This window comes from Pimephales promelas, chromosome 1 (genome assembly GCF_988280905.1).
Source record: "Pimephales promelas chromosome 1, fPimPro1.hap1.1, whole genome shotgun sequence".
Classification (NCBI taxonomy): domain Eukaryota; kingdom Metazoa; phylum Chordata; class Actinopteri; order Cypriniformes; family Leuciscidae; genus Pimephales; species Pimephales promelas.
This window is the reverse complement of record NC_142769.1, coordinates 31,810,288-31,823,153: the sequence shown is the minus strand read 5'-3', so window position 1 is coordinate 31,823,153 and position 12,866 is coordinate 31,810,288. Positions and strand designations below refer to the sequence as shown.

The window sequence follows — 12,866 nt, the reverse complement described above, 5'->3', positions numbered from 1 at the left end:
TTTCGGGTCTGTTGTGTCTGTGCCACAATGTTTCATTAGATCCACTGGTAAGCCATTGCTACTCCAGCTGTATGAATTGCCTTTAAAAAAAAAAGTCACAAATAATCATCTTATAATCATCAAATACGTATGGCACTACATGCAATATGCAGTAATCTACACACCAAAAATGAAATGAGAACCGTGTTCTTGAATAATTAGCTATTTTATGCACTATATCATCAACTGTGAAATATTATTACAATGTAATTTATTACTGTGGTGGTCCAGTCTTCATTGTCACATAATCCTTCAGTAGTCATTCTAATATGCTTAATTTTTGTGGAAACCATTATTTATGTTTTTCAAGATAGTAAGTTCAAAAGAACAGCATTTATTGAAAACAAATCTTTTGTAACACAGGGCTCCAGACTGCGACCAAATGGTCGCATTTTGCAACCAAAATTTGAGAGTGTACGACTGAATTTTACATCCAGTCGCACATGTGCGACCAGTAAAGTTGTCTTTTTTTTAAGTTTTTTTTTTTTTTTTTTTACATATTAAACGTGGAAGGAGCTTATCAATGAATCTGGAATGTGTGGCAGGCCAATGAGTGAGGAGAATAGGGAATGGCCACTGTAACTGGCTAATGTGCGGAGGGGGAGGGCCCTAGAGATAATCGAGCGCGTGTTTAAACGTCTGTGGGAAGGAGACGGAGACGCAGACAACCTGCTATGTGTGATTAAGCCATAGGGTCTGAGCAATTATGAGCAAGCGAACTATTGACTCGTTCTTCCAACCTGCGGCTAGTGTGCAACAGTATTACAACAGCGATAATAATAATAAAAAAAAAAAAAAAACGTGAAAAAAACAATTACTCTTTGTAAACACTGTTCAGTGCCAAATGCTCGAACATTCAATTCTTGCACTTGAATGGACAAATTCACAGACAAAGTATGTCAACATATCCGTCTTGATGAGTATCCTAGCAGACATAGTTTTTTATGCCTTAAGTGAACTTATGGTCAAGATAGACACTCACAGTATTGTGTAGGCCTACTGAATCAGCTCTGAATAGCTTTTGTAACTTTAATAAGGATTAATCTTTAATTTATATAGTCAAATATGCTATGTCATTTTACATTTGATTATTATTCAGTTTCTGTACCTGAAAACTAATGTTAGACCTACCTGAAAAGCATAGTTTATTTTATACTCTATTGTATTTATTTGTGCTTTTTTCTTGTAGTTACATTATTTGTTGATATTTTCTTTATTTTATTTGACCGTAGTCTTTTTTTTACCTGAACATAGTACATACTGAATCATACTGTACATAAACCGTGAACCTAAACCTGTGATACAAACTGAACCGTGAGCTATTTGAAACGTTGCAGCCATAGTACAGTGTCCCAGTCGGAAGATGGTTCAGAGTGAAAGGTTTCTGTGGCGAAAAAGGCCAAACCCACCATTTTCGTGAAGACGGACTGTGAGAAATTCAGCTGGTTAAGGTAGTACTGGAAGGAGACGAATTCCATGAACTAAGAATGTTGCAGTCGATACCCCATAACTGCGGGGAACAAGAAGTTTGCCGACAGTGCAGGCACTTCACAGTTTAAACACAACATGCTAGTTACTGTAAACACAACCTTAGCCTCAAGCATAGAGTATGCGGTGACATGTTAATAAATCAAAAAGCAACGTCACTGCCGGATGCTTTTAGAAGACAAAAGGTTGTAATGTTAAATCAGAGCACAATAGAATTGTCATTTTTGCAACTATTATCAAAGTATTTCTTAGTAATACACTGGAAATTAGTAGAAATGTGAATATTTGGTTAGTATGTTGATTGTGCCCCTCAAACAATTTTCAGTTGGGGGCCACTGTGCTCCTTGTGGAAAAAGTTAGGCTGGAGCCCTGTAACATTATAAATGTCTTTACTGTCACATTTGGTCAGTTTAGTGTATCATTGATGGATACAAGAATACAGTACTACTGGTCAACGGGTCAATTTGACTTGATCCTTTTTATCAATGTTTCAAACATCTCAATCTCATAAAACAAATAATTTTTAAGTTGCATGTTCTGACATCTATTATTCAGTTACTTACTTTTCATGTTGTTTTTGGTTTTGACTGGTATCGGCTCTGCATTGGTATTGAGATATTTTAGTCATGTTTTGTAGAAAAATCATTATTTCGATATCGTGACAACTCTAGGAGGCAAGCAATGTGGTAATACTCTAAATCCATTGTAATAACTGAGCTGAGACTCATTGCATGTTTACACAGACTTATTGTTTGAGCTTTGAAGTTCAGCGCAAGTCAACTGACTGTCCGGACACAGTGTATATTGAGCTTTACCCTATAAACTATTTATGTTGCAATTAGGGTTGCACCAATACCACTTTAATACCACTTTTTTACCAATTTAATTCCGATATTCTTAATCCGATCCGAGACAGTGCGTTTTTTTTTTTTTTTTTTTCTTGATCATTGTAAAATATACCATCCAACACAGGATACCCTACAGTCTATACTTTTGTGTGTGTGGAACTGATGATCAATCTTTTTATGTGTTTAACACAATCCACTAAATACACCTTTATTATAGAGAACACACAACAAAAACAAACAAAAAAATCAGCAGTAAACAAAAAAAAAAACTTTGGTGTGCGGTAATTTTATAAAATCTGAACATTCTAGCAGTTTCAAACATTGTTAACAGTACAGATAACAACCATGACTACGCACAGTATTGGTGCGTATGGATTTGGATCAGTTCATTAGACCCATACTCGATCCAGCAAAAATATCATGTGAATATCAGATCTGTGTATCCAAAGTTGCAATGATAATTGTAAATTGCCACTGATTTTTTTACACTTCAGTTCTAAACATATTGTCACAATTATATTTAAATCTACTGCAGTTTTAAATTTACAATATGTTTAGAACCGAAGTGTAAAAAAACAGTGGCAATTTACAATTATCATTGCAATTATTGTGTAATCAATACTTTTCACAATTCCTTAAGCAAGCCAGCAGTAATCAAACTGATTTTTTTCCAGTCCCATCCTTATACTCCAGACTTTAAAAAATCTTTAAGAAACAAAGTGATTAATGTACATTCTGCAGAAGTGCACCTCTCTTATATAATATGATATACAGTAGACTGATATCATATCAGTATCTCCTAGATGACTTGAAGTCAGTAAGCCTTAATTACAATGTTCCTGCCCAATAGCTTCCTGGTTTGAGACAGGTGTGTACTACTTTCAAAATATTTCACTAAAGCCAGCCCTAAATAATGAGAGGTGCCTTGTAATTTTGAATACTGGTGACAGACGCAGATGCTATGATTGAAATTTATGATGCACCGTGCTGTGAGTTTGTGGTTGATATGAGATAGGACACATGTTTGAACTGTTTTTTTTCTTCTTTGAAATCTACCACCCATAGGAATGGCCCTCCATGTATTTTCTTTCTTGCTTTTTTAAAATTAAAATCAATATAAAATAGCTGTTACAATCTATTTCAGATCATCATAGTCAAGATGTGGAGCGACAAATTTAAAGTGTTATGCTTACCTATGTAGCGACTAAATAATTATTGTAGGTATAGAGGAATAAAGGATGAAACCACAGAATGGTATTGTAGTTCTGGACCATGTCTTGGTTTCTGTGCACTGCCATTTTGTTTATCTGTGTGTTGTGAGTCATCAGTTCGTGACTGACCTCCTCCACAGCCGGTGTTGGTCAGGACAGCCTGTTTTTCTCTCACCCTCTCTGTCCGGTTGTGTGTGTGTGTGTGCATGCTTGCATGAAATGGAATGAGCTGTCTGTATGTCCCACACAGCTCCTGCCGCTCTCCTGACCAGGGCTTGACAAAGAATTATGCAGTTCCCACTCACTCTCTTTCATCCATAACTGAGGGAAGTCTGAGGGGAGTGTGAAGCACCTGGTTTTTGTCTGGTGCTGAAAGCTCTTCAGCTGCTGTGCTTGTTGTAATGCCTGTTTCCGAGCTCCACTAATGGTGTCAAATGTTCCCTGGACATTCCTTCCCCTTTCACCTCTCTCAGGCCTCAGGGTGTTCTGTAAGAGTTTATTGCCTGAGTCTTACTTAAGGACATGGGCATGTTAGAAGAGCATTAATGCAGTACTGTGTGATGCAACAATAGATTTGTATTTAAAAGTACATGCTCAGTGCTACTGCTTAAGGTCTATCTTCCTGTTGGGTTTATGCTGCATTCCATTACATTTTGGCAGTTTGGAATTCTCTGTTTTTTGCTTGGGTAAATTCAATAGAACACCACTTGATGGGGAACTTTTAACTTGGAAACTCTGACTATGCTGAGATGTGGGTGTATTACGTCAAACGATCATTGTGGCACCCAAGGAGATATAAGGATAAACCATTTCTTATAAACAAATAAAACTGTTTAGTGTGTATACATTCTAATACAAATGATAATTGAAAGTATACAACACAGTACATTATAATATTCAGTGTTGATAATCATACTTGTCCCATAACAAATGCTAGCATTCACAGTGACATTTTGTTTCTACATACGTCACCTGACTATATAGTGATCTGTTATATGACTAGAAGTTATCTGACCTGTCTTAGAATTACTGCATTCCATTTAAACATATTTGAACTTAATTTAGCTTAATTGAATTCTTGGTTTTTTGATGAATGCCATTACCTGTTGAATTTCTTATTAAGTGTTTTGCACTCTTAAGTTGATTATCTAATGTGTCATTTTGTTTATCTTTTTCTAGACTGTTGTGCCTCTTGGTGATGAACACACAGTGCTTCAACAAACTCTGACAGTCTTTAGCTCCCCGTTGCATTCAGCAGTCCTGTCGTAGGGGCCGCTGAGGGGGCAGACACTTCATGCACTGAACTCATTCAATGACTGACCCCATCATGGACTTCTTTGATGACCCTAACATATTTGGGGGAGGGCTTGACAGCCTAGTCCAGGATGATCCAGGGTTTACACCTGGGTCAGTGTCCTTGGATGATGAACTTCACCTCGGTCCGAGTTTGGATAATCTTCAGGTGGATGCAGGGTCCGACTCCAGATCTTCTACCATCCAACACGGGATACCCTACAATCAACCTGTGGGGCATTTTGACACTATGAAGGCACATACCTCAATGGAACAGTCCTTTCCTGGTCCAGAAGTAGGTAGCAATGATGGAAGAGCATTTTTGCCACAGCAGCAACCATTTCAAGGGCATACTATGAACCAAGTGTCCCAGACCAATGGACTGTTTCTTCACAACAGCCCCATGTGGGGAAACCATGATCAAAAAGGGAGTAACTACCATCAGCATCATCAACACCACCACCACCAACTTCATCAACAACTTCAACATAAACAATTTCAACAGCAACAACAGTTTCAGCAGCATCAAGCTCAACATCAGCAGTACAGTCACCAACATATTCAGCAGAGACAGCACAGTCTCAATCAACACCCAATCTCAAACCAGCTGCAGCTTCCACACCAACAAATAGCCCATCAGGGCTTGCAAGAAATTACCAAGACCTATCAGGAACATCTCAATTTTTACTATGAGGGCAATGTCCCCCAAAATCATTCCCAGCAGCGCCACCATAACTCGCTCAGTGTAGAGGGTAGTCCCTTTTGTCCTACAGTTGCCCCGAGTGGTCTTTCACAGTCCAAACAATATCTTGAGGCCTCAATGAGGCCTGTGTCTTCTCAACACAGTGGCTTTCAGGTGGCTCAAGGGGTCCAAGGTTTTACTACAGGTCCAAGGTTGGAAGACAATGACCTAGCCTTCCCTGTCCAGTCTTCCCCTGCAACCCATTCTTTCCCAACTGACTCGGTTAGCCATGGTTCATCGTATCCCACTGCTCGTTACGTTCCCCCTGTAGTAAGTGAAACCCAGTCTTACTCCTCTGCCCCGGTATCTATTTCAACCTCTTCGATGGTCATCTCATCATCAGCTTCAAACCTGTTGGATACTGGTTGTCCTTTCTTGTCTAATTCCGGAATGCAACATCAGCACCAACAAGTCAGAATACCGGGCAGTCCAGCACAACAGTGCCCCTTACGTAGCTCCAAAACAGACCAGAATCCCTTCAGCTCCTCTGAGGTATTCTCAGATGGCCTGAACTCATTCTCTGCAAACCGTCCATTCTCTACAGCAGAGCAAAGGACCTGTGGTGTGCCTGGATCTTTAGTTGCAAACCAGAGTGTAAGCAGCATTAATGGGCTTCAGGCTCTAGAGGAGGTCTTGCTTGGAGAGCAACCTGATCAAAGACTTGACGATCTGGATGAGGCTTCTGACCTAATGGGTGATGAGCTGTTACCCCAGCTGGAGGCACTAGACCAAGAAGAGAACTCCAATCACTCTTGGATAAATGTAGGACTAGGGAATGGTCGAGAAGAGGAAGCAAAGGAAGGCTTTTCGGATGTGCCTTCATACAATGTACAGGTGAGAGAAGCAGTTCTCAGCTCTTTCCCATGGCTTTAAAGGTTCAGTGCTTGGATGTTGTAGTGTGTCAAAGCTTACAGCTATGAGCTCTCAGTTTTAGTTATCAGCTCTGCTTGGCTTATTTTGAGCAGATGTGAATTATTTGCAACAGGGTTTTTGTAGTTGTTGTTGGTGTTTATCAACACAAGGACTATACCAGTTAATGATATGGATGAGAGACAAATAAAAATTATTGATGGAATGTTGCCAAGCAGACAATGGCCTACATTGACAATAGACTACATTGTAGTGTTCAACTATACAGGAAGAGAAAGGTCAAGACAGACTGGCTTCATTAAATAATAATCCACCACTCCTCCTGTCAAGGGCCTTTAGACAGGTACTGTAGCAGCCGATTAAGAGTTGCAGTGGTGTTTAGGACTTACTGGGGCTAAGCGTACTTAAGGCTATAACAAGATGTGGGTCAGGCCAACCATATGATAGTGGGAGGTGCACTCTGACTGACTAGAGTGGGTCTGGCTTGTGGTTTTTCTGACTGTGTGTGTTGATGTGAGATTAGTGTTTGTATGTGAGTGCAGGCAGAAGGGAGATGTTGATAATGAGGTTTCCTGAGGGAAATGGAGAATGAGAGAGAGAGAGAGAGAGAGAGAGAGAGAGAGACAGAAAAGAGCAGGAGTACTGTCTAGACTCTGATCGCAAACAGCAGGCAGTTCTTTCAGCAATACTCCCTGGCAGTGTCAACTCTCTCTCTCTCTCTCTGTCTCACTCTCTCTGTTGTGATGCATGAGCATCAGTCTTTCCCCTCAGCTCTTTGCTGCTGACACAGGGAGTTGAGGCTTAGTGATTCAGCTGCCACACTCTCACAGACACACACACACACACACACACACACAGACACGCACATCGTGAACTCTCTCCACCAGTTCTACTTGGCACATGGAGTGCTCTCGCAGTCAGACGTGCGCTCACATACACCTACCCAAATACAGATTTTGATTTGCCAGTGCTCTTTTTTCCATGAGGAAAAATGCAAACAGGAGTCTCCTCTTTATTTGTCAATAGAGAGATGGATTGTAGTTGCCATATTGTACCATACACATTTTTATCTGTATTGTTAATGTTGCATGTAGGGCGATATTCCCAAAAAAAATTATAATGAGAATGTGTCGCTATCGATAATTATCACTATAAATATAACATTTTTATTTACTTAGAATTTAAATTTTAAAGGCTTAAATTTTAAAGGCTTAAAAAATATACCTTCATTCATCTTCGGAAAATGAATTAAGATATTTTTGATGAAATCTGAGAGCTGGATCGCTCCTATTGGAAACTAGTCCATAGGCTTCTTGAGGGATTGAAACTTGCCGGCGTCGAAAGGTTATTAAAGACATCGTTAAAATAGTCCAAGTGACTACAGTGGCTCAATCTTAAGTTTATCAAACGACGAGAATACTTTTTGTGCGCACAAAAATAACAACAACAAACAAACAAACAAAAATAACGATTTTATTTCAACTATTCATTTCCTTTTCTCTGGGTGATCTGTTGTTGTACGTCACGCGCATCACACACATGACCAGCGTCGGCCAATAGTGAGCCAATGTGTGACTGACTAGAGGACCAAAGAGATTTTATGAACATAAATGTATATTCATTAATAAAAGCAGTAGCATCTTTACAAATTGTGAATCATATAACTCTCCACTGAACCGAAGCACTTCTTACTGGATCTCACAGCGCTGTTTAGTGGTCATGTGATTGAGATGGTGATAAATGCTCTGTAAGGTTTACGGTTTTGTGTGCTAGCAGAATGTATTGTGGACCCGCCTATCCACCTTATTCTGCTCTAAACAATGCGCACTGCCATTACGACGACTCTACTACGACGATTTTTCAAATGTCTGGACTAGAGTGCTAGCATTCTATGTAAACAAGTGCTGCGTCCCAGTTCGCATACTATTCGTCCTAAATAGTATTCGAAAATAGAATTAGTACGTCCCAAATCGTAGTATGTAGAAATGAGAGTTTCAAAGATACCCAGATGGTCTACTATTTCCGGTCAGAATCCGAAGTGTAGATCGATGCACACTCCAACGGCTGATATTGCCCATAACCCATCGTGCGTTGGACGAGGATTCGGTTAGAACTACAAACACTAGTAAAAAGTGTTTAAAAACTACAGACATGGAGGACGTGTGAGTCCCGTGGTTGTGTAGAGAGGTTTAGATAAAGAGCTTTGAGTAAGTAATTATCAGCATATAACCTGTCGAAAATGTATTTATTCAGTGTTGACCACATTATATTGCATCTGTAGCAGCATTGTGAACTTTTGTAAAGATACGTTTAGCCATTACTTTTTAAATGCATCATTATATTCAAATTGCAAACACGGGGAGAGTCTCCGCATGAAAGACCCACGACTGGCAGATGAACGTGCTACAACATTTCTCTCCGAAACAGTAGGAAATCAAATTAGATTGAATGGAGGATTTTAACTGTGACAAGATGATTGACAGGGCAGTTTATGGTGACAGGATGCACGCAGCACGCGACAGAGCTGACCGTTAAAGATGATGTGATAGTATGTCCCAAAGCTAGCCTACTCTTTAGCTACACACTCAAAAGCAAGTGAATTGGGACGCAGCAAAATACTTCAACTGGAAGTAGACAACCGTTTAGTCAGTTGAACCCGCTATTAATCATGGGAAATAGAATGGGCACAGAATAGGTGCACATTACTAACGGGCTCATTAAATAACAAAATAAATATTGCACCATTGAGTTTTAGTTTACTTTACTGCACCATTGGACGTGAAAATCATAACTGCGTCGGGCTGAAACTAGCAAAAAAACACTTTTTGCCACATTGCGCCAGGTGTATGATTTTATAGAGGAAAATTATATTGCAATAATTATTGTTATAGTTTTATCTCCCAGCACTAGTTGGATTTGGAGACTAATATATTTAATTGTGCATTCTATTTACCATTTTTACAGTTATATTACCTTTGCTGTCAATCAATTAGCATCTTTAAAAATGCTAATTAATAACACTCTAAATTACACTCTGCTAAATGTGATTATTATTTATATTGTGTTTTAATTTTTATTTGTTTAGACAAAATAATATTATATTTTAATATTGGGCTTTTTTGGTTACCGGCCATAACACAAACAATTATCGGCTCGTCAGAATTGGCCACAAATATGTATTGGTGCATCAATCTACTGTTTTAGATTGATAGAAATTAACTAGACTTTGTAAAAGTCAGTCAAGATGGATTGTTATGTTCCTCTTAAGTCAGTCCGCCTGTCCTCGCAGATTCTTAATTAAAGCAGAGGCAGGATGTAGATCAGAGTTCATATCGTGTGACTTCCTGTAGTGAGTGTGTCCTGTAGACACATTTGTGAGAGAGAGAGAGATAGAGAGAGATAGAGAGAGATGAGCCATTCATGTGCACTGGGCTGTGGAAAGCCAACAGATGTATAATGTGAGGCAGTCCCAGGGTAAAAGAGAGCGATGCACTCAACCTTCTCTCTCCCTGAGGGTCTCGAGTTTGTGCTTTAATGTCCTGAGTCCCTGGACCATAAGAGTTTGGTGTTTCGGTATTAAAACTTGCCTTAACCTATGTCAGTTAAGTTGCAGTAGAGGGGAATGGCTTTTTTGTGGTTTATTTTATGTTTGTAGAAAATACAAGATCCGGGTTGAACATGTTCAGACAGAAATTTCACTAGTATGTAACTTGATTTATTCACGCTACTGCTCCTTCAGTGCATTTAATGGGCAAATCGGTTAGGGTTTATGAGGCGGGGGTTCACATCAGTCTATGGGAAATGTCATATCATACCTTCCCATTGTAATGAACCCCTCTTGTGTAATGAAAGCAGCTTTGTTGATAGGGAATGAAAATGATTGAGATTTAATGTTTGATATAAATAAATAAATTACCATTTGATCTGAAAGTTTAGGAATCAACAAAACTGGTTTGGAATGAGTGACAGGGTAGAACAGCAGCGGCCACAGTGTTACAGGGTGGTGGGATAGTGTGAGGGCCTGAGAGAGCGAACGAGACCGGCTGACGGCATGAACAGAGCCCCTTTGTGCTGCTGCTTTGTGCAGAATGAACATTCAGCAACATAGATGCAAATACCAATCCACATCACTCACATCCCCCCCCCCCCAACCTACATTCTGGATGGGATCCAGATGATGGATCCGTTTTTTTTTTAAGGTGTCTTTTTTTCATAATATATTTTTTTAAATTCTTTCTCTGACTCATTAAATTAAATTGTCTGTTTTTATTTTATCTAAATGCATTCTTCACATTTTAAATGAGTATTAACATAGCCCATTTAGCCTCTGCTGGTGGATGCTGTAACTGCTTCATCTGGCTAGAGGATCTTTCTCCACCGATGGCAGAAATACTTGTCAATTTTCTTTTTAAAGGATAGTTCACCCAAAAATGTAAATTCTGTCATCATTTACTCACCCTCAACTTGTTCCAATCCTGTATGAATTTATTTCTTCTGCTGAGCACAAAAGAAGATATTTGAAGAATGTTGGTAATCAAACAGTTGATTGTCCATCAATAGAATTAAAATTTTTGGGTGAACTATCCCTTTAATAGGGATATCCTATATATCCTTATTAAATATATATATATATATATATATATATATATATAATTTGTGAACATCTGTTACAATGATAGACACTGTAAACAGACTGTGTGATCACAATTATCAATGTAGGACATAAACTTATTGTATTTTAAATGTACAATAAGCACAATAATTGCAACAATAATAAAAAAAAGTGGAGATAAGGTTAGAAAGCATGAAGCTTGCAGTGTCAGAATTTACAAAACAAGATACAACGCATAATCGAAAGGACATCTCAGACAGTAAATAAATGAATTTCAAGTGATTAGTTAAAAAAGCGCACATTAAATATGTTAAACGTATGGACACTTGCGTGACAGCTGACGTAAAATAAAGGATCGGCTTAGGGTAGCTGATTCCGATCAGTTAAAAAAAAAGGCTTAATCGACCCTGACAACGATCCTTGGATCGGGACATCCCAAATTTTTCATAAGTTTTGCAAGCAATATTTAAATTCTATCTAGGCCTACCATTCAAAAATTTGGGGTCAGTTACATTTCTTTTCAGAAAAATTAATACTGACAACCTGGGTGAAGACCTGAATTAATGTCTACCTGGATACTGCAATGTAAAAAAAAATAAATAAATAAAAAAAATCTAGCATTTCGAAAGTCGAAACATTTCGAGATTAAAGTCGAAACATTTCGAGATTAAAGTCGAATCATTTCGAGAATAAAGTCGAAACATTTCGAGATTAAAGTCGAAACATTTCGAGATTAAAGTCGAAACATTTCGAGATTAAAGTCGAAACATTTCGTGAATACAAAACATTTTGAGATTAAAGTCGAAACTTTTCGAGAATAAAGTCAAAACATTTCGAGATTAAAGTCGAATCATTTAGAGATTGAAGTAAAAACATTTCGAGATTTAAGTCAAACATTTCGAGGTTTAAGTAGAAACATTTCGAGAATACGAAACATTTTGAGATTAAAGTCGAAACTTTTCGAGATTAAAGTCGAAACTTTTCGAGATTAAAGTCGAAACTTTTCGAGAATAAAGTCGAAACTTTTCGAGAATAAAGTCGAAACTTTTCGAGAATAAAGTCGAAACATTTCGAGATTAAAGTCGAATCATTTCGAGATTAAAGTCAAAACATTTCGATATTAAAGTCGAAACATTTCGAGAATAAAGTCGAAACATTTCGAGATTGAAGTCGAGTCATTTCGAGATTAAAGTCGAATCATTTCGAGATTAAAGTAAAAAAAATTCGAGGTTAAAGTCAAAACATTTCGAGAATACGAAACATTTTGAGAATACAAAACATTTCAAGATTAAATTCGAATCATTTCGAGATTAAAGTCAAAAATTTCGAGGTTAAAGTCGAAACATATCGAGAATACGAAACATTTCGAGAATAAGAAACATTTTGAGATTAAAGTTGAAACATTTCGAGATCAGTAACGTTAGGCACTGATACCATAAACCAGGTAATTGACTATGTCAGGGTATGTGAAAGATGGCATTGCTTTGGGTGTTTCGTCCATTCTGTAGCAGGTCGTACGGGTCCATGTTGTTGATGTCAAGTAGTTTCTCTAAATATAAATAACGCTGCTTGGTGTTGTTGTCTCTCTTGATAGAGACCCATTCCTTTTGCTTCCCCCTTCTTCATTTATTCCCAATTAACTGTGCCTTATCGCAAAAATGCAAACAAATATCAAGCTGCTTTCTCTCTCTGTCGCTATTTCTCTCGTGCTCACAGTCCAAGTAACCATAACAACAGATAGCGTATCCTTCCAAGATGACAAC

The 12,866-nt window shown here is 38.2% G+C and overlaps 1 protein-coding gene across 6 annotated transcripts in view; it reads left to right on the top strand.

Annotated features, from left to right (window-relative positions):
• The window catches only part of chd9 (chromodomain helicase DNA binding protein 9), a 70,108-nt gene that overhangs the window by 5,408 nt on the left and 51,834 nt on the right, over nt 1-12,866 (top strand). For all 6 annotated transcript variants that reach the window (XM_039657147.2, XM_039657157.2, XM_039657152.2 and 3 more), the window contains exon 2: nt 4,766-6,455. In XM_039657147.2, the coding sequence (XP_039513081.2) occupies nt 4,899-6,455 (1,557 nt within the window). In that variant the 5' untranslated portion in view covers nt 4,766-4,898. The remainder of the gene's footprint in view (nt 1-4,765; nt 6,456-12,866) is intronic.